Below are 23994 nucleotides of genomic sequence, written 5' to 3' on the forward strand. Positions count from 1 at the left end.
TTTGATTAAATGCTCTTTATTTGATGCTTTTGCATGCACAGCGCTACAAGGCATTGCCCAACCCAACAAGTCAGCCCCTTCATCACCCTTAGTCAAGGTGGCCATGGGCAGGCGAGAAGGGGGCAATCAGTAAACCATCTTCTACCTAACCTTCTTGCTGGAGCCATTCTCTATAGGCCCCTGTGTAGTTTCGAGCCCTGTGGAGACAAAGAAGGGTGAGGGAAGGACAGGCCTGGGAAGCAGTCCCCACTCACTCCCCAGCTAGCAATTCACACCTTCCGCATACACACTATCCCATACCCGGTGTATCCAAGGCCCTGGGCCAACTGGGTGGCCTGCAAGCCCCGCTTGCCCATCTGACAGAAGAAAATCAGATTCTCATCTTCCAGCTTTGGCTTCTGGGTGGAGTACAAGGCCTGGAAAGCAGCTGGCTCCATCTGCAGGGCACTTTCCAACTCAGACACTGGGAGGATTTGAGAGGACAGAATGGAAAGCCGGCAGTTTGGCAATCTCAGGTGAGGTTAGGCCTGGAAGGACTGGGTGCTGGTGGTCGAACAAATCTCCAGGGGGGGCCAAAACAACACATGGTGGGCACCACTCCCCAACCTCAAGGTCAAGATACAGCCTAGTCTCACAGGAAGTCAGTCAAACTACCTTTGAATAAGAGCCATTTCCCGAGTTGTGAGGAGGAGCAGGCCGACTCAAGTCTCGGGAGGTCAACCATAGAGAAACTGGTCTGCCCCTTCCTCACCGCCTGTTATCCCCTCAAACTGGAAGGGCCAGTTCTGCTGCCAGGATCCGCCTCCAATCAGCCCTTCTCTAGCTTAGCAGGGTAGGGGCTTAAGCAAACGCAGAACACCCGTAACAGTGCCTCTCCCACGCCATCCTACGTGAGGTCCCCTTAGCTAAGAACCTCCTGGACTGTCTCTACTCCACCACCGGGGCATCCCCTCTCAATCCCATACCCGGGATGTTGAGCGCCCCAGGGATGGTCCCAGCGGCCGCCTCCTCCCGAGATCTCACATCGATGAGTCGGGCCCGGCCCAAGGCTAGGAGCGAACGGAGTTCAGGGAGCGAGACGGCGGGCGCTGAGGAACGGAGCACGAGAGACCTGAGGGGAGCGGGACCTCACGTGGCAGCATCCCAACCCAGTGGGGGGCGTACGGGAGAACCTCTCAGCCACGCCCCTCGGCGCCACCCTCCGCAGACACCTCCACCCAGGGGGCTCCACGCGCTCCTGGGGGCCACATGTAGGACAGGATGTGGCCCCAGGTCTCCGGGGGAGGTACCTCCAGCCATGGTGCGCGCCGCGATTGCGAGTTGCAGGAATGCGGCCCCGGCCCGCCCCCTCGGAGCCTGCAGCATCTCTCCCGCCCTCCCGAAGCCGAGACCGGAACCGGAAGAAAAGGCACCGCCTCCCGCACGGCCCCCGCAGCACCTGTTAGAGGTGCAGCTAACACTGGCCAGCTAGGGAAATCTCCGCGGTTGCCGGGTGTGGGCGGGCAACCGTACATTGGTCCGGCCCAGGCTCTAGCACGTAGAGTAACGAGTATAGGAGGAGCACCCCAACCTAATCTCGGCCCAACCCTATGGTCAAAGTGCAATGTGCCCCCTCCCTTCCGCCCTGGGGCCCACAAAAGGAGGAAAAACAGGAGACAACTGTGGCTCTGAACATTTTATCTTAAAAAAAAAAAAAAAGGAAAAGAAAGAAAGAAAAGAGAAGAAACCATCCCCACAAGGGGGAAGGCCCCAAGTGGGCCCCTGCCTGTTGTTCTCCCTGGCTGGAGACTTCTGCATAGGCCTTAGCTGCTCTCTGGCCAATCTCCTCTTCCTGGGGCAGCAAACACTACTAAGCATCCTTTCCCCCACTTCTTGCTAAAGCCTGTTCCCCAGAGTCCTCAGGTGCACATCTGAGCTCCAGGGAAAGGAAGAACCAGTGGAAGCGCCAGAGTCCCGGGGCAAGCCTTGTCAGCAGACCCTCTGCTGGCACCCTAAGCAAGCACAGGGCAAGCCCCCCAGTTTAGTGTGTCCAGCATCCAGCGTGGAGACAGCACATGCATTGTGCAAGAGGAGCACAAGGGGCCCAGGGGCTGCATGGTGGGGTTGGGCAAGGCTGTCAGTGCACGTCCACATGTGTGTTTCACACCACTGCAGGCTGCTCTATCACAGGGCCTCAGTTCAAAGACACGCCTTCTGAGCTCCCCCCAGTCCCATGCCAGAGGTGGGCAGTGAAGGAAAGGGGCACGGGGTTAGCCTGTTGCTCCTGGGCTATCTGCAGTTCTCAGAAAGGGGCTGTGGGGCCCAAAGCCCCTCAATCCCCATCGTTAGTTGCTGTCATTCTTGATGACGACTTCTACTCCGTGGTGCCGTAACTGAGCTCGCAGCAGCAGATTCTTGTTTTTAAGATCTTCCACCTGACATGGGAAGGAGGCAGTAAAGGGAATGGGTAGAAAAGTGGGCCCAGCCAAGTCCCTGAACTTATTCAGACATCCACTGGTGAGAGGAAAAAGGTGAAGGCTTCTCTGTGGAAAATGAAGTAGGGAGTCCCAAAGTGGGGCGGTGGCCGTGGGGTGGAGGAGGGCCACACTGAGGATAGGAGTCTGACCTGCTGTCGAAGCACATCATTGTCCAGCTGCAGCTGGTCAAGCCCCTGCAGTTCTTCAGACAACCGGTGGTTACTCTGCCGAAGCTCCTGGATATAATCACAGGCTTTGGATAGAATTCCACCTTTACTCTGCAGGAGAAAGCCAGCAAAATGAGGACTCAGATATAAGATACCTGGCTTGCTCTCCAAAAGCACATTCACATTTTGGACTTCACTTTCCCCTAAGGGTGGTGGTATAACATCTCCCAGGGAAACAGGAGCCTCAGAGAGATGAGAAGAGACTACTGCCATGTGTGCCCACTCTCTACCATTTCTGGCAACAATACCAGGAGACAGAATTCAGGCATCCTGCCCACTACCAGGGTCTTTCCATGACCTGGCCAGACTTGGTGCTCTCCATGGAGCAGTCTGGGATGATCTTGGACAGCTGCACAATCCAGTTGTTAATCTTGTCTCGGCGGCGACGCTCCACTGTGGGGCAAAGCGGAGGACCAGGTGACTCAGTGACAACTCACCACAGGCCCCATATAAAATACCTACCTCTCCCAGCCTCACACATCACTGCTGTCCCCAGTCCCACCACACAGCTGCTGGCTTCACACTCGGATCACACCTACCTTCATTATGCTGAGCCCTGCGTTTCTCATCCCGAGTTGTCCGGGGAGCTTCTGACTTCCTGACAACAGAGCCCAAGGCGGCCAGAGTGAGGGAAGGACAGAAGATAAGACTGGAGTTTGGGATAAGGAATTACACAAGATTTGGCAGGGATCAAGACCACTCATGGTAACTGAAAAGAAACAAGGGTTACTCACGGGGAATAAGGGTGGGTCCTGGGGGCAATGGAGCGCTGGCTGCCTCCTTGCAACACTTCTTGTGGGGACATCATCACAAAGAATTGACCTGTGAAGGTGCAGGGCAGATTCTGTCAGGATATGGGACCAGGAACCTCACCAAGCTCTGAGGCCAGTGCCCTGGGACCCTCCTCTAAAAAGGTCATACTTCCTCCTGCTGGAAAGGCAGCCCCGGACTCACTGCCTGCTCAGGTCTTAGTGATCATTAAGGGATCATGAGTAAAGGCCCACTGCCCACCAGCCACGTCCCACAGCCTGTCCTAGCCCCGCCAGCCAGCATCCTCACACAGTATCTCACCCGTGCTGGGAGTGTTCGCCTGCCCCAGTAGTGCCTCTGAGCCCTGGGTAGTAACAACAGCTGCTGTACTCCCCGATGTGGTACCCCCTGTCCCATCTCCCACTGCAGTGCTGGGGAAGTAAGTATAGTGCGTCTCAGCAGCTGTCCCCTCTGTGTCAACTGCATCATCACTGGTGAACGCACCCTGGATCACCGCCTGGGAAGGGGGCAAGAGAACAGAGTCCAGCGACAGTCAGATACTTCCCACTGAACTACTCTGCAGCTTCTATCCCTTGGGGGAGGAGGGAGAAACATCCAGAAAGGGAGAGCCTAGTGCCTTGGGACAAGGCAGCCCAGATGCCTCACCACCCCTAGCCTCACCCCCATCCTATTGGTTCCCTTCTTCATCTTACTACTCAGAGCTCTAGTCCCCTCCCCAGCCCATACTCCTGTACCTGGGTCATAGATTGAGTGGCAGGGTAGCCACTGATGGCGCCAGTCCCCTCAGTCTGGCCATCTAGCTGCCCCTCAGACACCTGGATCACTCTGTACATCACCTAGAAGCAGGGAGGAAAGGGGAGGGAAGGGAAGAGAGAATAAGAGAGTAAGTGCTGGGGATCTCAGGGCCCCTCATAAAGCTTCTCTTGAATAGAACCCCAAAACAAGAGTCCTTCAGAGACACAGATTCAGCCATTCCCCCTTCCTTCCCCATACAGAGGTTTCAGCATAGCCCCTACCCCACCCCAATCTCTACTCCAAACCTCATTCTCTAATCCCACCACCCACCCCAGGAGTCCACATCTTCACCTCATCCTCCAAGCCAGGTCTCCCCTTGACAGGTTCAATTACCTCCCTCAACCCAACCACAGGGAACACCTGCAGCCACCTGGCCCCCTCCCTTACCTGGCCCCCATTCTCAGTTCGGAAGACGTACTTGACGTTGGGGTCAGGGAAAGTGGCAGCTGACTGGATGCTGGCGATAGCCACGCTGGTTGGGTCCTCCCCAGTTGCCACTGCACCTGAATTAAAAGAACAAAGGAAAAGTCTGTGAGTTACTTCCTTTCTCCCTCTGTTCCACTTGCATGTCATTCAGAAGGAGAAGGGCTCACAAGAGACGGGCTGATGGGGGAGGGGAAGAGCCCATGATGGGTTCTTGGTCTCAGGTCTGTTTCTACCACCCACCTTCCTGAATCTGCACTGTCCCCTCTTCCGTTTCAGCTGTTTTCTGCTGCCTGTTTGTGAACGGACAAAAGAAAGAATAAGGGAAGAAGTGAATGAAAAGCTCACCAGGCCAGTAACATATGGCTCCCAAACTCAGTGGCATTCCCAACAGATGTAGGTTAGGTTAGAGTAACAACAGCTAGTATTTACTGAGTGTTTACTCAGTAAACTAGCTAAGCACTAGCTAAGCACTTAACAGGCACTACCTTATTGAATACCAGGAACAGCACCAAGAGGTAGGTAGCGCTACTTGCATTCTATGGATGGGAAACCAAATCACACAGCTAGTAAGTGACGGAGCTGGGACCTGAATCTAGGTCTCCCTCACTCCAGAGCCAGTGCTCTTAGGCATTTTGCATCCTCCCAGGCCTCCCATCTCCCATCCCAGACCCTACCACTTCTTCACTCACCCCTTCATCTCTCTGTGAGGGGGTACATCCGAGGAACTGGTCCTTCTTTGGAAGTCTTCGTGTCTCCTGCCTCACAGGCCTGAGTGCTAAGTCCTGGTAGAAATCAGGGAGTCTGCAGTGAGTCTAGGAAACTGAACAGCGCCCCTGTTTCTAGAACCTAGGCTCCACAAAGACACAGCCAGGAACATAACCCAATCATCTGCAGGGTCAGCTTCCTCCATTCTGATGCTGAGGACTGGGCTACAGTGACTAAAAAAGCAACTCTACAAACCGTGCTCGTCTACCCTCCATTATCACCCCAACTCCTGGTGGAGAGGGGATAATTATACTGGAAGACCAAGAAACAACATATTTCTGCATGGATTATTATTAAAGCTATTATGATCTGCCATGACATAGGGATTAGGAAGGGCCATGTTTAGACCACCACTATCAAAAAATACAGGGCCATGGATGCTGTGAGAAGCTTCCAGCTTCTCAGCCACAAACTGTACATTAAGAAATTTCGGTTCTCAAATCCAGTAAGGGGAAACCTGAAATCCGTTGCCAGTGGAAAACCCTCCAGAACCATAAAGACCAGACGGCCCTCGGGGCCCCATTGTACTGACAGGGCTCTAGTTTTGTGGTGTCCAAATTTATGTTATTTGTTAAAGACCCTAAAGCCCAAGTGTATCATCTTCAAGCCCCTTCTATTTTATTCACCGAGGGAGGCTTCCCGTAGAACAACATAGTTGCTAAAATGTTGCCATGACAACTCCAAATCAACTGAGCTTCAGCGAGAAGGGAAAAACCTCCAGGCTCACGGTTTCGAAGAAGAGACAATGGGGGAGGATTCCATCTACAAGGTGCCTGCCTTAGGCCCCTGACACCCAGCCAGAGGACAGGAAAAACAAAGAGCCGAGCAGATACGCCCCCGGAAAGAAACAGCTACACAGTACAAAGCAATAAGCTAATCTCGACACGAAAGGGGTGAGATTGTTGTGAATTCTCTACCCACAAGATCCCCCAAACCTTTCCGATTCAAGGAAAATCGTCAGCAGATAAGCCTTGAAAAGCCCGTATCCAAGGAAAGTGTTAACCCAGAAAGGAACTGAAAGTGAAACTGTCCGGAGGAAGTAGCGCTGCAAGATCTCAGTCCCTAAGGGGAAGTAGCACTAGTGTTTCGAGACCACCTACCTCTCCACCCCCAAACCTGCGGAGGAAGTGCCCCTCCAGGTTCCATGCGCTGCCTGCAGAAGGAGGCAATGAAAGAGAGGGCAGGGCACAGGAGGCGTCTCTATCGCCCACAGCTGTCAGCCAGGAGCAGCCTCTGAGGACACCCCGCAATGGGGTCAGGCTACTTATTCAAATCTTAGTTGGACATCCGGAAGCATTTCCTGAGCATTAGGGGTATGCGACACGGAAACCGGGATAGGATGTTGTGGCGTGCACGCTCAGGCTAAGGTAGGGCCCAGGAAGAGCCCTTGCTAAGTCTGGACACAAAGAGAAAAATAATCAAGTCCCGAAAAAAGTCAGGCGCCTTAGCCCTTGCCTGAGAACGCGGCGTCTCCCTGCAGGCCCACTAACCAGCTGGCGCTTAGCAGCCGAGTGCGGCCAGGCGCGATCCCCGGAGCCCGTGCCGTGACCCGGCCAGCCCCGCCGCGCCCGCCCGCGCCCCCGCTGCTCCGCAGAGGACTCAGGAAAGCCAGCTCGGCTCGGCGGCCCCGCGGTCCCCGGCCCGCGGCTGGCAGCGCAGGAGGGCGGGGACGTGCGCGCTCGGGGGCGGGGAGTGAGTTCGGCCCACAAAGGGGGTTAGGAGGTGAAGGACCAGGCACGGCCCCCTCCCTCAAAACAAAGGCTCCCTCCCCAGGAGTGCCCGAACCTGAAAAACTGAAACGAAATCAAGGCGGCCCCGCCCCGCCCTGCCGGCCCATCCAGTCTCCAGACCCCGTCCGGTCCTGCGCTCACCCGCCAAGGCCGCCCCAGCTGCCGATTTTCCCCGACCGTGTTCTCCCTCTCCGGGCTCGGGTATCTCCATGGACAGCTGCTCATGCGCACTCCCAGCCCGCGGCCATGTTGATGAGGGGCGGAAGTGTCTCTGTCGACCTCCCTGCCTTCTCAGCCTCTGAGCCTCCCCACTTCCGTTCGCTCCATCTTGCTGAGTGAGGGCTGAAGGTGCGGACTTTGGGGGCCTCTCTGGGGCCGGGAAGAAGCTATTTACGGATTCCTGGGAGGATGGTGCTGAAGTCCTAATCGCTTTCGGCAAGAACGGGAGAAAGACGACTAAGTTGTGCTACTATCTTTCTGCTGGACAGGGCCTTTGTAGTTCACAGAAGAGGGAGTGAGAGAGGCCGGCCTAGATCAAGGGTGGGACGTCGGACGGAGGCGCCATCTTTAACAAGGGCTCTTTGGGAGGCCATCTTGGATCAGGACACCCTTTTGAAGTGTTTCCTGTTGGAGATTAGGACATATCTGGGCACACTCTTTTTGTATTAGCATCAGCAATCGCTCTCCCAGGGACCTCCCAGGCCTCCAGTTTTTCTGAGACTCACTTTCTGTGAGAGGGATCTTTATTCCCATTCTTCTCAGTCAGGACCTACTGTTAATGGATTTGGAGTAGCATGGTGGAATGGGGAGAATTCAGACTCTGGAGCCAGACAAACTCGGGTCTCAAACTATTCTCTGCCGTTTCTTACCTCTGAGATCTTGGGCCAACCTTTTGAGTTAATTAGCTTCAGTTTCCTCATCTGTAAAGTGGAGATGCCAGTACCAACCTTACAGAATTATTAGATGGACTAAATAAGGCCAAGGGCATAGGTTCTATATACGTAGAGCACCTAGGCTTTACTGGCACATAATGAGCGTTATGTAAATACCAGTTTCTCTTCCCCATTTCCTGACCACCATGAACCCAGCTCTAGTTTCTAGCCACAGTCTCCATGACAACAACTGAGGAAGAACACGCAAACAACAAAAATAAAAGACAACGTCTGGCCAAACGTAGGAAAATATGATACCTATCACCTGGGACTTTAAAAGAATAATGAGACTTCACACTATTTACATGTAAAAATACAATTTTATTCTGAGACATCACCCCTTATTAGAATGGGACCTGTGGCCCCAGACTATCTGGAGAAGCAGTCCCAGAGCCTGAGTGACACCATTTCCCTTCCCTGAAATAAGAGGAAGTTATTCCAAAGGAAAAAGGAGAGGCCAGAGAGATCTGGACAGGACCTCTCTTCCCTAAGATGACTGGAGGCAGAGGGTGGAGGAGCTAGAAAGGGGGGCAGTCCCTCCAACAAACGTTGAGGCCTTCAAAGAGCTTCCTGGACATGTTCCTCCTAAGCTGGAGCTAAAAGGGTCAGGAGGTATCCAAGAGCCCAAGAGCAGAACAGGGATGGGCAGCTCTAGAAGTGTTTGTGTGAAAGGCTTTGACCTGGCCCTGTCCTCCCCACCTCCACCCTGGGCTTCCATGAAGAGAAGTTCACAGCCTCAGAGGAGGGCAGGAACTTGGCTGGAGTTCCCCCTCTTTCTTCACTTTGAGAAACCTCTAAGTTTTCTGCCTACTCTTTGTTCCCCTTGACCAATGACCTTGCTCTCTGGGAACAGGATCTTGTTGACTTTCTTGGGAATCTCCTAAGGGATAAGTTCTTTGTGTCTGAGACAAACTCAGGTAAACCAACCAAGGCAGTGCCAGAGGGCCAAAGCCTATAGAGTTGGGCACTACAGCTGCTCAGGCTGCAGAAGAGACTGCTAGTCAGGGATCCCGGAGATTCAAGACAACTTACTGTCCCTTTTGCCCAGTGCTCTCTGGTCCTAATCACAGTCCTTCACCTTTCTCAGGGTTAGCCTGTGTTTCAAATGCATATGATCGGCGCTGGGGGGGCATAAGAGGGTCAGGGGGCTGGGGTTCTCTGGGGGGCAAACTAAGCCGACTCCGGGATCCAGACCCTTCTGTGCCTTCAGATTGGAGCTCCAAGCAGCTAAAGGGTCGGAAAGAATGAGCAGGGATCATGCTACAGGGGGAGGTTCTGGGGATGAGGCTGTAATCCACACCCCCAGTACAGGTCAGCGTCCGCCGAACACCCTGAGCCTCAGTCTTCTGGCGGTCCCGGGCCATGGCCACAGCAGCATCAAAGGAAAGACTGCCCCCATTCCTCCAAGAGGAGCGGGAGGCTCGGGACCCCCAAGCCCTTTCCCCAGGAGTCCCATCAAGCCGACCAGGCCTCGGGCATGGGTTTGCAGGTGCCACATGGATCTTGCCACACATTGCACTGGGCATCTTGGCAAACTGTGGTTTGGGGGGCACCACAGGCACAGAGCGGACCTGTTGGACCTGAACCAAGGTGGAAGCCAGGCGCATGCCCACACTGCCAGCTGAGCCAAATGGACAGGGGCACAGATTGCAGCCCTCTGGACTGGGCTGCCCCTCAGGCTCCATCTCCTCTGGCCGGGGCGGCTGTGGGACTGCCTGTTCTGTCTCAGAGGAGTGAGCATTGCCCTCTTTGGCACTGTCAACCTCCAGGGACTCTACATGTGACCCTTCAGGGAGGGAGCCCTCTTCTAAATGGTCACCTCCAGCCCCCTGGTCTCCCTCAGCCTCTCCATCCCCACTCTCTCGTTCCTTGCTCACCTCCCCTACTCTTCCTTCAGCTGCTGCTTCTGGGCTTCTGCTATCTTCACCATCTCCTTGTTCTTCTCTTGCCTCTTGGTCCCCATCCTTGCTCTGTCCTTTGACCTCATCCTCTCTGCCTTCCTCAGCCTCTTGTTTGTGTACAACTTCCCAGCTCTCCTCAGCAACTTGGTTTTCCTGGGCCCTGTGCTCTGGGTCCCTTCCAGGTTCTACCTGGGCTTCCTCTCCTTCCTTAGCCTCTTCCTCTCTCTCAGTCTTTCTTTTCTTCTCCTTGTCTTTTCCCTGCTCTCCTCCTCCTTCCTCCATAACCTTAGCTTCTTCCATACACTCATCCTGCTGTGGACCCATGGACTCCTCTCCCTTGGCCTCTGTCTCTTCCCCACTATCTTTTCTCAAACAGACCATCATCTCTTGGTTTCCCTCAACCTCCCCTTCTTTCTCATCAGCCTCTCCAGCCTCTACCTCACTCTCTGGACTCCCCTCAGCCTCCTCCCTGATGTCCCATCTGCTTCCAGGCTCAGCTTCCTTGTCCTCTCCAATTTCCCAGCATGCCTGCTCTCCCTCAGTCTGTCCTGGAGCCTCCTGATTTCCACACCTTGCTGCCTCTTCTTCCAGACTGCCTGGACCCTCCCAGCTTGGGGATTTGGGCCCCAGAATGGGACTTAGGTCATCGTAGGCACTCAGGAAGACTTCCTCCCCACTTTCGTCCTCTGCTTCAGGCCTGGGGTCAGCAGAGTCCAGGGAACAGCAGCTGGGAGCTAGGACAAACTGCGCCTCATCCAGAGACAGGTCATCCAGGGGTGGCTCCACAGAGAACTCCTCCACCTGTAGGCACAGCATTATGGCTCAGGACTAGGTGGCCCTGTCCACCCTCTGGATTCCTTACCACCCCCAAACCCAGCACAGCCACTCCTTACCTGATGCCCATCTCCCAGGAGCTCCTCCATGTAGCCCATCCCAGGGTCGTCCTCCCCAGGGGAGAAGGCTGCTCCTGCTGCTCCTGCCTTGGCCACCTCCCCATCCTCCGCCCCCACCCACTCAGGTTCTGAGCTGCTTGAGTCCTCTAGGAAGGAGAAGGAATCCTGCACCTCCTGGGACAGGCAGTCCTCCAGGGCAGGGGCCACATCCGCTGGGCCTGAGTCAGTCAGGGGACCTGGGGCTGGACTTGCCTCCAACTTCTCATCTGTTGGGAGAGAGGTAGTCCCAGGAATACAAAGGTCAAGACCAGCCCTGACTCTTCCCAGTCTGGGTCTTCCTAGCATTGCTGCAGTATGGACACAACAATCCCAGAAAAGATATTCCATGTGGCTGATCCTCTCAGACCAATATCCCTAACTATTGGCTTATAGCTGCCTTGATCGAGCTCCCACCAGGTGCCAAGCACAGTGCTATATATTTTACAGTGCAATATCTTACTTTTCCCACAAAACAACCCTATAATATAGGGTGTTTATCCCCATGTTACGTTTGAGAAAACTGAGACTCAGAGAGATTTGTCTAAGGTCACAAAAACTAAGCAGCACAGCCAAAATTTCAACCCAAGTCTACTTAACCCTGTAGCCCATGTCCTTACCACTAGCCTGTGCTGCCTCAGTACTTCTCGTCAGCGACACTTCAGGAACTGGAGTCAGAGAAAAGATCAGATCCCAGCTCTATCACCTCCTACCTAAATTAATAGCAAATTGCTTAACCTAAGTCTCAGTTTCCACTGCTGTAACATAAGGATGACAACCATACCTGTGTCATGAGATTACGAGAAAATGAAATAAGCTAACGCCTGCAAAGTCCCTAACACAACACTTGGCTCATACTTAGCCCTCGATAATTGTTAGCTATTAGTATTAATGTTACTATTATTGTTACCATCATCTATTATATATTCCCACCTTGTACTTAGTAATCCCTGCTATATATATCTGACACAGGCCCCCATTCTTGGTTATATCAGTGATCTGAAGGCTGCCAGAAATCTTCTTTCCATGAATCTCACACAATCTGATAATATTACTGGATTCCCCCAACCTCGAATCCAGGGAGGCTGTTGAAGGTAACCACCCAAAGCCCAAGGGCTGAGGCTCACCTGGGGGACCGGGGCCAAGGCCAGGGCCAGGGCCAGGGCCAAAGGCAGGGCTTGTCCGAGGCTGTAGGGCCGGGCACTCAAGGCCACGAGTGAGTCTGGCCAAGGCGACGTTAGAGATGATGTTTGGGGGCACGTTGAGGATAGAGGTGATGTGTAGTGGGAGGTTGACATTGTAGGGATCTGAGATGTGGACGCCAGCACAGCGCTCTGCACGGCTGCTGGCCCCAACACGGATCGCTGACCGCCCAGCTCGTGGTGTGCCTGGCTCAGAGTTTGTGCCACCCAGTGCCTCTCCCTCAGGCTCCTGTTCACCCTCTGCCGCCTCCACAGAATAATTCTCCAAGCTCTCTTGCAGCAGTGGGTTTGGCCGAGGGCTACTGGGTCCTACCAGCCCCTCTGGCTCTGTGGAGGAACGAGAGGTAGGCAATAGCCTCAGCTGCAAGGGGCCTGGATACTTCAGGAAGGCTTTGGAGAGTGACCCCTGCTTCCTCAAGCATGAGAGGCAGGATGGCTTGGAAGGCACCAGGCCCAGCTTCCCTTGGCCACTGCTGCACACTCTCCATAGCCAATAAGTCAAAGACCATTGCACCTGCACGTACCTAGAAACCCCCTTCCCTCCCTGCAGACACAGTCACTGGCCATCACTGCCACCACACACACACCACCTTTTCCCTCTATGTACACTCATGAACACACCCATAGATTAAACAATAAGCTCACCACTGTAAACCCAGCATCCTGCACTGTGGCTGGTGTATAATAGGCACTCATTACATATTTTTGAAATTAGTGAGCACACTTGGCCACATGTACAGACACACACACAGAAATGCACACACAGTGGTCTCCTCTATAATACTGTTGGTTCCTCACAGACCCATTCACAAACATGTTTCCACACAGGTGCTCACAGGTCCATGCTGTTTGTCACGCAGCATGCGCGCGCGCGGGCGCACCCACACCTCCCCCCCACACACACACACACACAGGAGTGCACACCTATACTCACCATCACAGGCCCCAGCTGCAGCACTCAGGGAGTCCATGCTCTTGGCTGGCCGCAGAGTCCCCTTATCAGATTTGTCCTCTGCAAGAGAGGGATGTGCATAGAGCCAGGGCCTGACACGCCCTTGGCAGAGCTCCCCCCCATCCATCTCCCCAGACTTACCCCTATCTTCAGCCCCCCGCAGAACTTTACGCTTAGTCTCATGGCCAGAGCGACCCAGGTTGAAGATAGATCTCCACTTCCTGACCTTCAAAGACCCCTTCCTCCTGGAGGAAATGGAGAAATCACTGGGGTTGGGGCCGGGGGGTCAGCGCAGGGGAAGAGGGCCCAGGAAGGAGGCCTTACTTGTGCTCTCCAATCTCAATGATAGTGTGGTAGGGCCGTATCTGTGGGGGGCCATCTCCAGCCTGCAGGCTGCTAGGCAGGTTGTAGGGCAGGGACCTGGGCATAAGGTCATCGGGGCTGCCTGATGCCCGGGCCCCTGGAATTGATCGCCATACACTCTCCACCTCACCACCTAGGAAAAGAAGAAGAATTGACCAGCCAGGAACAGAGATGACAGAGGGCCCTCAGGTACCCGGCTCCTCATTGTACCCTCCCACTCACCAACTACCCTGTTAGGGATATAATCCCAGACCCCTGGAGATCCATGTCTAGCTCCTCAGAGGAGGGTCCTGAAGGACAAAGAGGGCCGGGAGCTCCCAGGACATTAGCCTGGTGGGCTGGGGGTGGGAATGATCAGTCGCTAGCCTTGAGAGCCAGGACGGTGATTCAGAGGTCAAGCTATGCCCTGGACTGAGAGCAGAAGAGGCCCGCTCAAGTTCTGACTGCGACATTGTCTCTCCAGGGTCTTCTCCATATGACCAGAAGCAACATCTCTCTATGAGACTCAGTTTTCTCATTTACAGAATGGGGAGACTGAACTAGATGATCTTTGAGGCCCCCTATAACTCTGATATGACTCCCCAGAGAGTGGTGATGTGGTGGGTGGGAAGGATACTGACCAGAGAGGGCAGCACCCCCAAAGAGCTGCTCCACATGTGTGAGGATGAACTCGACAACGATGGACTGCACACGCACCTCCATGAAGGCTGCTGTCCCATTGAAGCCTGAGGCCTCTATGTCCTTAGACCTGTGGAGATGTGGAGTTATTCTACCCCCAGACCCACCATACTTCCCCATCTGAATTCTCCCTAAAAATACCTTATACCCTTTCCCCTGCATGCCCTTAACTCCACCTCCACCTCTTAAACCATATGCATGATTCAAGTCTCAAATGCCACTTCCTCCAGGAAGCCTCCAGGACTTAACCCTCCTCAGGATTAAGCTCTACTTCCATTGCACACCAGGGTGCCTTGTTTATAATGAATATCAGGACTTCTCATAGTCTACCTTGCACCACAGGAAGTAATATGCAGGCCAGTTCTCCAATAGACTGCAAGACATTTGCTCAAGAAACGTTTAACAAGGACCTGTCCTGTTCCAGTCCCTGAGCTCATATACAATGTAAGAAAACATAAAGGCCCTGCCCTTAGGGTCTTTACTCAAACTCAGAGAAGGCGCTCAAGTGAATGAGCCCCATCCCAGCCAATGTGACCATAACACTTCCTCTTTCTCACTGGGCTCCGTGAGACCCCATGCCCCTCTCCATTGCACTCACACAGCCATACCCCATCCTGGGGTAGCCTCCCAGTGGCTAGTCTCTGATAGAATCCCCACACTGCTCACGCACACACCTACCTCAGCAGGTTGGGGGCCCACACGATGGCCAGGTTGCGGGCGTGCATGTTGGTCTGGGCACTGAATGAGGCCATGTGCACCAAGTGCCTCATGAGGAACTCCAGGGTCCTGCAGAAAGGAGGTGTCATGGGGCAGGGGTCACACAGGGAACACCCAGGGCAGGAGTAGGGCTAGGGCCTGGGAGCTGGAATAGAGGGGACAAGTCAAGGCCCCAGGTAGAGAGAGAGCCTGGGCTGTGTGAGGAGTCAGGGCTCTGGGTGGGAAGGAGCCCCACACACCTGTAGTTTGGGACAGGGAGTTCTCGAAGCACCTCTAGGATCTTGACCAAGCGCTCTGGCTCCAATTGCACTGCCACAGCTTCCTGATTAGGGGGAAGAGTTCAAGAAGCAGGAGTCAGTGACCCAGCACTGCCCCTGCTTGCTCCCCAGAGCTCTGAGCCAAACTCTCAGGAACAATCTGTGCAGTACCCCACACCTCCACAACCCCAGGTCTTCCAAAGCACGCTGACAGAGAGGGCTCAGAACTTGGGGCCCACAAGACCTACAGCTGAATCTTGGCTATACCAGTTGATAGTTTTGTGACCTTGAGCAACTCTCTGCCTTAGCATCCTCATTGGTAACCCTCTGGTACTGGAATACATCAGTGGCCCTACCCTATGGATGCCTCAGGGGCCGTGGAGTTATTCCAAAGGTTCAGGAAGGCCTACACCCATCCAATGTAGCTTATGTGGGCTGAATGGCATGCCGCTGCTGCTCAGGATCTCTAAATGCTGTTGTGCTCAATAAAATGTAGCTTATTTAAAAAGTGTTACTCAGGGGCCAGCCTGGTGGCACAGCGGTTAAGTGCACACGTTCCACTTCGGCGGCCCGGGGTTCACCGGTTCGGATCCCGGTTGCGGACATGGCACCGCTTGACAGGCCATGCTGTGGCAGGCGTCCCAAGTATAAAGTAGAGGAAGATGGGCATGGATGTCAGCTCAGGGCCAGTCTTCCTCAGCAAAAAGAGGAGGATTGGCAGTAGTTAGCTCAGGGCTAATCTTCCTCAAAAAAAAAAAAGTGTTACTCAGTTCAGGATAGTATTTTTGTCATGTGTTTTCTTACTCAAAAGATGTTCAATGTACAATCACAGCTCATGGAGGGGCATGCTTGGAGAAGTTTTGATTTCTGAAAAGGATTTTAATTCTCTTAACTATAGAGAAGCTCTGGTCTAGGTGACTTCCAAGGGCCTTCCAGCTCTGACCACCTGGCCTCTACTCTCCCTGTCTCACCCCATGCTGTGTGTGATCCACAGACCTTAGGGAAAGGAGGGAGAATGAAGAAGAGGGACAGGGGAGGGGAGAGGTAGGAGATTTGGGGAGGGGGGTCTTTTCATTTCCATGTGGTCTCTGTCATTCAGGATCTCGAGGACTCTGTCTGGCATTAGACACACTCGGGATGTCCCAACCACAGCAGCCACCCCCTCAGCCTTCTTTTCCACACCACTGCCTCTCAACTCACAGCAAACTTGTCATAGAGCCGGTAAGTGAGCAGGGGATCTGGCAGTTCTCGGAAATAGGCCTTGCACAAGGAAGAGACGCAGTGAATGTCCTGGAGGTAAACATCTCGCCGCAGGTCTGGCTTCCGCTCTGCCTCAAACTCCTGCCTGGGGAGGTGCAGAGTGGTCAGGAGTGGTGGGGGTCAGAGGAAATGTGGGGAGAGGTGGGAGCTGTAGAGATGGGCTCCAGGCAGGGTCTAAGGTCAGTGTGTGTGGGACTTTGAAGGAGAACGTTGGGGCATGTATATACACAAGGCAGCAAGTCTAAGACGTTGTATATGTTGGTGTGTAGAGTGGATGTGAGGATGGGTAAGTGGACCTGTGCATGAACAGGGATACATATCAGAGATGTAGCTGCAGATGTGAGAAGCAATGTAGGGGTCAGTAGAAGTGGGGGAGATGAGCCTAAATGTGTGTTTGTTTCTGGGTATGTGTAAAGATGGATGAGTGTAATTCTTAGAAGGAAACGTAAGTGTAAATCTTCATGATCTTGGATTAGACAACAGTTTCTTAGATATGACATCAAAAGCACAAACAAAGAAAGAAAACGTAGACAAACTGAAAAGCAACATTAAAAACTTGTGTGTGTCAAAGGATACTATCAAGAAAGTGAAGACAACCCACAGAATGGGAGAAAATAGTTGCAAATCATAGATCTAATAAGGGTCTAATATGCAGAATATACGAAGAACTCATAACGCAAAAAAGACAACCCACTTAAAAAATAGGCAAAGATGGGGCCGGCTCCGTGGCCAAGTGATTAAGTTTGCGTGCTCCGCTGCGGCGGCCCAGGGTTTGGATCCTGGGCGCGGACATGGCACCGCTCGTCAGGCCACGTTGAGGCGGCGTCCCACATCCCACAACTAGAAGGACCTGCCACTAAGATATACAACTGTGTACAGGGGCGGGTTGGGGAGATAAAGCAGGAAAAAAAAATGATTGGCAACAGTTGTTAGCCCAGGTGCCAATCTTAAAAAAAAAAAAAAGACAGAATTTGAACAGCTCTTCTCCAAAGAAGATATACAAATGGCCAATAAGCACACCAAAAGATGTTCAATGTTATTAGTTGTCAGGGAAATGCAGATATAGAGGAGATATCACTTCATACCTACTAGGATGACTATAATTAAAAAAACACACACTTACAAGTGTTGGCAGGGATGTGAAGAAATTGAAACGATCATACATTGCTGATGAGAATGTAAAATGATACAACTGCTGTGGAAAACAGTCCGGCAGTTCCTTAAAAAGTTCAACACAGAGTTACCATATGACCCAGCAATTCCACTCCTAGGTATAGACTCAAGAGAATTGAAACCATGTGTCCACACAAATACTTGTATATGAATGTTTACAGCAACATTATTCATAGTAGCCAAAAGGTGGAAACAACTCAAATAGCCATCAACTGATGAATGGATAAAAAAAAACGTGGTATAGACACAATGAAATATTATTCAGGCATAAAAAGAAATGAAGTACTGGTACATACAACAACCGATACATACAACAACGGTGCAGCAACCTTGAAAAAAACACTAAGTGAAAAAAGCCAGGCACAAAAGGTTACAATTAGATGAGTCCATTTGTGTGAAATGTTCAGAATAGAGACAGAGAATTAGATAATAGTGATGGGTGCACCACCTCGTGAATACAGTAAAAACCATTGAATTGTACATTTTTAAGTGGTGAATTGTATGGTATGTGAATTATATCTAAATTTTTTAAAAGCTGAGTGGGTATATGTGAGAGTGGTGTACGTAGGAATAGAGGGGTGTGTGTGTCTGTGTGTGTGTGTCTGTGTGTGTGTCTGTGTGTGTGTCAGTGCGCATGCCCTAGCCTGGGGGAGTGGGGTGCATGGTCGCAGTCTTGCCTGAGGAGACTCTAGAGCTCCTCCCTTAGTACTTAGCATCTATGTTTCCTTCTCCCCATGTCCCCTCACCCCCCTGGCTCCCTGGCCACCTGGCCGTAGAGCCTTCCCCGCACTGCCTGACTCACCGAAGCTTCTGGATGTTGGAGGAGACCCCTGAGAGGCGGTAGATCCCGTCCACCACTCCATATTCCTCCACAAACTCTGCGCAGCTCCTTAGCACCTGGGGCACTGGGGACACAGATGGGGCAGAGAAAGAGAAATCATAAGGTCTAGGAGGTCAGAGACTGCAGGGGGTCTGAGAAATGGAAGCATCAGGGAAGGAGGTTTGGGGAGATTGAGGACAAAGCTCATAGAATAAAAACTTGTCAGAAAGATCCTTACAGGACGTCAGCTCCAGCCTGCCAACCCCTCTACAATATCTCTGCCCATTAGATCTGAAGCCTCTGCATAAATGTTCCCAGGGAGGAGGAGCTCGCTGCCTCCCCAGACTGTCCACTCCTGTTAGAAAGTTCTGCTTTTGTTGAACTGAGATTTGCTCTCTGTAATTATTAGTTGCTACTCCAGATTTTTTTTTTTCCCTAGGAAGGATTCACCCTGAGCTAACATCTGTTGCCAATCTTCCTCTGTCTCTTTTTTTCCTCCATCCCCAAAGCCCCAGTACATAGTTGTATATTTCAGTTGTGAGTCCTTCTAGTTCTTCTATGTGAGCCGCCACCATAGAAGGGCCAACAAAGCAGAGCACACTGAACTTTAACCTCTAGGACATCAGGAGAGGCTCCAGGATTTTTAAAGGGGCAGCAGTCTGGTTAGAAGGGGGCTCAGGGGAAAGGACTGGTCTTAAAAGTGAGTTTACATACTACTTCATGTAAGATAAAGGAACATTAGTTGTCCCAACCAAAATGGAACCGGGCTACTAAGCAAGTGTATGGATATTAGATCTGTCATAGGAAGGTACACAAAATTGTGGCAGGCCTTCAAACAGGTCACTTCAGGAGAGAAACACCTATGTGCCAAGCACTGTGCATTAGGTATTCTAGTCCCCATTTTACAGGCAAGAAGACTGAGGATCAAAGAAGTAACAAGTGCCTAATGTCACCCAGCTAGGTCCAGGATTCAAATCCAAGAGTGCAAAAAGCTGTCCTACGTCTCCCAACCCCAGACCCCGCCCCTTATGACTCGCCTGTAAGCTCCTTAAGGACAAGATCAAAGTGTGACCCATTTTGATATTCCTCATATTATCTGACATGATGTCTCAGATGTGGGAAACTCTCAAAAACCATGTGTGGAAACCCAGCTCCACAAGGCCACATAGTTATTTCTAAGCACTTCCCTGCTTTCAATCCTTTATTACATATACACCCACTCCACTCCGATCTTCATTTCTTACCTTACAGATACAGAATAAAATATAATCTCTTCAGTGTGGTATATAAGACCCTTCACAAATCTAGTCCAGCTGCCGTTCCAGCCTCAGCTCCAGCCAATCCCCTGACAAATCCTGTGATCCAGCACTGTGCTACAAGAACAAGCCTTGATACCATCACTCATGTTATTCCCTTGCCTGGAAATGCCCCTCCCTCTGTCTCTGCTTGGTAAACTCCTATGCATTCCTCAAAACACACCTCAAATATCACCTCCAATTCTGAACTCTTTGCTTATATCTGTCTTATGGTTCCCACAGTCCTTTGTTTATATCTGTTATAGTACTTATTACATTTTGTTATGATTAATTTCTTTTGTACCTATACCTTCTGACATAGTAACATCCTCCCCAGCATCTAGCACAGTGTTGAAACAGAGCAGGTGCCCAATAAATGTTTATTAAATGACTCAATGAATTAACCAATCAATTATGAGGATTGGTGACATCCCTTGGAGATTTAATAGACAATATTGCCTAAGACAAAACATTGAATCCTATTAACTGGGACTCACCAGAGAAATCCCCATCATGTGTCAGTGTCAGAAAAAGCTATGTTTCTCCTAGGCCATCTTTTTTTTTCCCTCTGGGCTTTATAAGTCTTCTGCCTAATTGTGTTTACTTCTTTACTTTAATCAGTAGGAAGCTCAGAGCCCACATCTAGGAACCATAGAGAACCCCCTGATATGCATTTCCGGGTACTGATTGCTTTCCCTTCACCACAATTCCTTCAGTCATTTATTCTATCTTTTTGTAGAGTTTTGGGTTTTGGAAGTCATCCATCCCAAGCTCTTTGTGGAATTAAGTAAGATAGAAATATAGAATGAAGGAAGTAATCAATAAATCTACCAACCACTATTTAAAACCCTCCTCATATGACCTGGTGTCCACATCCTTTGCCCTCCTGCACCCCAGAGACAGGACTGGGGTGAGACAAGGACGGCATCAAGGGTGCAAAATTTAAGGAAGCACTCACTCTTAGGGTTGCACAAGTGGCAACTGTGCACATGCACAACCTTGAGAGTGAATGTCTCCTTGAGAAAGAGGCACCTAGGCAAGTGCCCAGCCCTGACAATGACAGCTTCCTTAAATTTGCACCCCAGTCAACTCCTCTTGCCTCACCTTAGTCCTGGCCCTTAGTCATCTTTGTTGTCCATCCATCCCTTCAGGACTTGTGCCCATTTGCCAGGGTCCCCTGACCTCAGGTTCCCAACACTGAATGCAGAGATGGGGCAGGTCCTCCTTGCTGCTCTACTCTTGGGTGTCTAATGCTATACCAACTCTCTTGGCCACCACATTAGTCAGTTGACTCATAAATAGTCAGCTGTCACCTAAACCCCAGTTCCTTTTCACATGAACTGCAACCAAGACAGATCTTCCCCATCCTGTCCTTCTCTGTTGATTTTGAACCTCCAGAAAGTGTCCTTAAAGAAGGGATTGAGAGCCTAAGGAGTCAGAGCCATAGAGGAAATAAGTCAAGGAGATGAGGGAAGAGACAACAGGGTCAGAGAGATAGGGGAGTCTAGGAGATAAAGATCAGAGAGATGGGCTCAGAGGGAAAAGAGACAGGATTGGAGTGGTGGAGTCAAAGGGATGGAGCCATCAAGGAAATGGGAGTGGGTCAGGGAAGAGGGCTCAAAGCTTGGGGACCTGGAGAATCAGAAGCCTGAACAAAATGTCAGAGATAAAGATTAGGAAAAGGAAGAACTCAATACAAACAGGACTTGGGGAAGGAGGAGACCTGCCTAGGGCAAAGAGCTGGGAGAGGGCACTGAGATGGAGCAAGGGTGACAGGATGGGGGAAACCAAGATAATCAGGGAGGATAAATTGACCAGAAAGACAGAGCTTCCCTGGCCTGGGCTTTCATTTTTGCTGGATCTTGGATTAAAGAGAGAAACCATCACCAGCCTCTCTTTGTCCTTCCACTCTCCACCTGTCTGTGCCAGGAGGAGCTGGGGGATGGGGAGACAGCAGCCATTGCTGCTCTGGTGCCCCAGATTACACCACCCTTGGGCTCCCATGAGGATCTGATGAGGGCCAGGAGATGCTTCTCTCCCACTCTGGGATTCACCAGGATCAGGACCCAGCAACCAGCTGTCTATCCCTTCCAGAGAACATGCCTGGGAATGCAGACAGGAGCCATGAAGGGTTACAGGAGTGGGGTCTGGGCTGGCTATGGGTTCAATGTTTCAACATGGGGTGGGCAGGGGGCCACAGGGAAGGGCAGGGCCAGGATGAGGAGGCTCAACTGAGGGTTTGCAGAGAACTGGGAGAAGAAGATCGGCCCCAGTTAAATCAAATGGGTCTTGGCCAAGAGTCATCATTCTCAAGAGGAATTCCTTGTAAAGGAGTGAGCCCTGCCCTGGCAGCTGGGCTCTGCTCAGAGAGAAGAGAAAGGCACAGAGAAGCCACTTCAGATGTTTAACACTCTTCCTTGGGACCTGGGCTTTCCCTTAACAGAGGCCACTGGGGATGGGGGCCTCTCGGGGAGGAGAAAAGGGGAAGGAGGTGTCTGGGGACCTGGGGGCGGGGCTAAGAGCAGGAAATGAGCTGGGAACCACCATCACCCTCCCTCTATGGCAGGCGCCACAACCCAGAGCAAAGGAGAGGACAAAGAGGAAATGACAGATTGGGGTGGGGAGGGTTGGGGTGGGGGTAGAATCGTGCCTTCTCTGGGAGGAGCTTGAAGTGCCAAAACCAAGCTGTGTTGGGCAGCCGGGATACCTGCATTCACTGTCAAATCAAATCAAGAAATTTGTTGAGTGGCTACTCTATGCAAGGCTGAGCCCAGTCTTGTCCCTGGTCCTGCTGGTTTCCAAGCCTCCTCCAAGGTAACTCAGGAAGGAGCTGGGTGAGCCCCACAGACAGCCCCCACACTCACTCTCATATGCACCCTCCACCCTCGTCTTCAAACCAAGCCTGAAGCCATCTCTCGTAATTTTTGGGTGTTCCCCATTTCAGCAGCTTCTCCCCTGGCCCTCCGCTTTCAACTTGTTTCTCCTTTGCACAGGGAGAACAGGAGAATCACAGAGACTGGGAAAGGGGGCTATCCCCACCCACATCCTCACCTGTGGCCCAGCAAGGCTGCAGAGGGGCCAGAGCCCCGGTAACCCTGTCCCTGCCTCTCCATCAACCAGGAAATCCCTGTCCCCCAAGTGCCATCCTTAGACTCTCCGGAGCCCTTGTCCTGTCCCCTTTCACTCAGACCCAAGGACTGTCCATGCCCCTCTTGCCACTCATTTCCTGACCCTGTCCCCCCAGCCTCCCTCTCCTCCAGTAGTCACCCTTCACCTCTATTTCTTCTACCTTTCCTGGGTCTCCAGTCTCTCCATCCTCTCTCCTCAGTGCTCCATCGCTGCCCCCATTCTCATGCCCTCAGCCTCCCCATCCACAGGCAGTTACACAGGGAGCTACCCTGCCTTCTTCACCAAGCCACATGTCCTGCCTTGCCTGTTCATCAGCCTCCGGGGTGGTGACCCCAAGCCACTGCCCCTTTCCCAGGAGCACCCAGAAGCTGATTCTGCCCCTCGGACTAGACCAGGCAGGAAAAGCTCCCTGCTCCCCACCCCCAGCAGCAGCTCTGAGGGGCCTCCTTACCCTCCTGGCCTGAGTGCTGCAGGTGCTCCTGCAGGTCGCACCCAAACACCCGCTCCTTCGAGCTGCCCTTCTTCTTTCCTTTCTGCCGAGACTTCATGGCCGGAGCCCCAGGGGTCTGGCCCAGCCACCTCTGTCCCCCAAGACCTTTGCCCTACCAGTCCCCCATGGGATCCCAAGCCAGCCTATGGGCTTGGCCTGGCCCCAGGGGGCAGGGCTCCGAACTGGGGGTGGAGGGTGGCCTGGGCAACAGGCAGCAGCTCCTGCCTCTGGGGCCCCGGCCACACGGAAGTGGCTGTGGAAGAGGAAGCTGCCAGGACCCTGGCAAGAAGCTGTGTCTCGTGGCACTCGCCCTTCTCGCCCCACTCAGCCCTGGGGGGGGGCAGGAAGCTGTGCAGCTCCTCAAACCCGCTTCCTGTTAGAGCATCTTTGCAACCACAGGACCTGGGGTGGGGGAGGTAGCTGACATTCACATCCTCACTCATGGCTGGGACTTCACTCATTGGTCAAGGGGAGATGATGTCAGAGCCTTGGGGTGGGGTGGTGGTGCCTGGGGCGTGAGCAGGTGACTGACACCCTTAGAGACCAGAATTCAGGGGTTTGAGGTGGATACCTGAAGCTGGCTTGGGACCATGGTGGCACATGGCTGTGCCAAGCACACCCAGGAGGAGGAATGCCCAGACTCTGCCCCTGATGGGCCTCAGTCAAGTTACGTGGCTTTGCTAAGCCTCAGTTTCCACACATGTGAAAATAAAGGGAGTGGATTAG

The 23994-nt window shown here is 52.5% G+C and overlaps 3 protein-coding genes across 20 annotated transcripts; all 3 read right to left on the reverse strand.

Moving 5' to 3' along the window:
* On the reverse strand, window positions 1–1547 carry TSTD1 (thiosulfate sulfurtransferase like domain containing 1). 2 transcript variants are annotated; one of them, XM_014739631.3, is made up of 4 exons: window positions 1290–1547; window positions 966–1088; window positions 301–463; window positions 1–197 (listed from the first exon to the last, which is right to left on the reverse strand). In XM_014739631.3, the coding sequence occupies exons 1-4, from the start codon at window positions 1363–1365 to the stop codon at window positions 146–148; spliced, it is 414 nt and encodes a 137-aa protein (XP_014595117.1). In that variant the 5' UTR covers window positions 1366–1547; the 3' UTR covers window positions 1–145. The 2 variants fall into 2 exon arrangements, with proteins under 2 accessions (XP_014595117.1, XP_014595118.1); XM_014739632.3 differs by lacking the exon at window positions 966–1088 and having other exon boundaries at window positions 1290–1454.
* A 113-nt stretch (window positions 1548–1660) lies between these two features.
* USF1 (upstream transcription factor 1) lies at window positions 1661–8135 on the reverse strand. 14 transcript variants are annotated; one of them, XM_070266854.1, is made up of 12 exons: window positions 8040–8135; window positions 7312–7794; window positions 5365–5457; window positions 4916–4965; window positions 4668–4752; window positions 4189–4290; window positions 3755–3950; window positions 3418–3505; window positions 3223–3281; window positions 2982–3076; window positions 2606–2734; window positions 1661–2414 (listed from the first exon to the last, which is right to left on the reverse strand). In XM_070266854.1, the coding sequence occupies exons 6-12, from the start codon at window positions 4285–4287 to the stop codon at window positions 2325–2327; spliced, it is 756 nt and encodes a 251-aa protein (XP_070122955.1). In that variant the 5' UTR covers window positions 4288–4290; window positions 4668–4752; window positions 4916–4965; window positions 5365–5457; window positions 7312–7794; window positions 8040–8135; the 3' UTR covers window positions 1661–2324. The 14 variants fall into 14 exon arrangements, with proteins under 14 accessions (XP_070122955.1, XP_001503926.1, XP_070122951.1 ...); XM_001503876.5 differs by having other exon boundaries at window positions 4637–4752; XM_070266850.1 differs by lacking the exon at window positions 8040–8135 and having other exon boundaries at window positions 4637–4752; window positions 7226–7431.
* A 267-nt stretch (window positions 8136–8402) lies between these two features.
* ARHGAP30 (Rho GTPase activating protein 30) lies at window positions 8403–23665 on the reverse strand. Of its 4 annotated transcripts, none has more exons than XM_001503866.5 (12): window positions 23230–23665; window positions 18337–18439; window positions 16302–16446; window positions 15084–15166; window positions 14806–14913; window positions 14070–14197; window positions 13411–13582; window positions 13228–13331; window positions 13069–13146; window positions 12060–12461; window positions 10897–11162; window positions 8403–10804 (listed from the first exon to the last, which is right to left on the reverse strand). In XM_001503866.5, the coding sequence occupies exons 1-12, from the start codon at window positions 23324–23326 to the stop codon at window positions 9167–9169; spliced, it is 3324 nt and encodes a 1107-aa protein (XP_001503916.1). In that variant the 5' UTR covers window positions 23327–23665; the 3' UTR covers window positions 8403–9166. The 4 variants fall into 4 exon arrangements, with proteins under 4 accessions (XP_001503916.1, XP_070122922.1, XP_005609925.1 ...); XM_070266821.1 differs by having other exon boundaries at window positions 16302–16442; window positions 23230–23618; XM_005609868.4 differs by having other exon boundaries at window positions 11068–11162; window positions 23230–23601.
* Window positions 23666–23994: the final 329 nt, after the last annotated feature.

The sequence above is a fragment of the Equus caballus genome, chromosome 5 (genome assembly GCF_041296265.1).
Source record: "Equus caballus isolate H_3958 breed thoroughbred chromosome 5, TB-T2T, whole genome shotgun sequence".
Lineage (NCBI taxonomy): Eukaryota > Metazoa > Chordata > Mammalia > Perissodactyla > Equidae > Equus > Equus caballus.

Bases quoted from the DNA above. Each gene is read 5' to 3' on its own strand.
- TSTD1 (XM_014739631.3), bottom strand. From the start codon at position 1,365: ATGCTGCAGGCTCCGAGGGGGCGGGCCGGGGCCGCATTCCTGCAACTC. The intron at 1,089-1,289 runs GTACCTCCCCCG...TCCGTTCCTCAG, and splicing joins GGCGCGCACCATGGCTGGAG to CGCCCGCCGTCTCGCTCCCT. The intron at 198-300 runs GTATGGGATAGT...TTGTCTCCACAG, and splicing joins CAGGGCCTTGGATACACCGG to GGCTCGAAACTACACAGGGG.
- USF1 (XM_001503876.5), bottom strand. The intron at 3,282-3,417 runs GTGAGTAACCCT...CTCTGTTGTCAG, and splicing joins AGGACCCACCCTTATTCCCC to GAAGTCAGAAGCTCCCCGGA. The intron at 3,077-3,222 runs GTAGGTGTGATC...TTTGCCCCACAG, and splicing joins CAGGGCTCAGCATAATGAAG to TGGAGCGTCGCCGCCGAGAC.
- ARHGAP30 (XM_001503866.5), bottom strand. From the start codon at position 23,326: ATGAAGTCTCGGCAGAAAGGAAAGAAGAAGGGCAGCTCGAAGGAGCGG. The intron at 14,198-14,805 runs GTAGGTGTGTGC...ACATCTCCACAG, and splicing joins TGGGCCCCCAACCTGCTGAG to GTCTAAGGACATAGAGGCCT. The intron at 12,462-13,068 runs GTGAGTATAGGT...GTTCCTCCACAG, and splicing joins TGCAGCTGGGGCCTGTGATG to AGCCAGAGGGGCTGGTAGGA.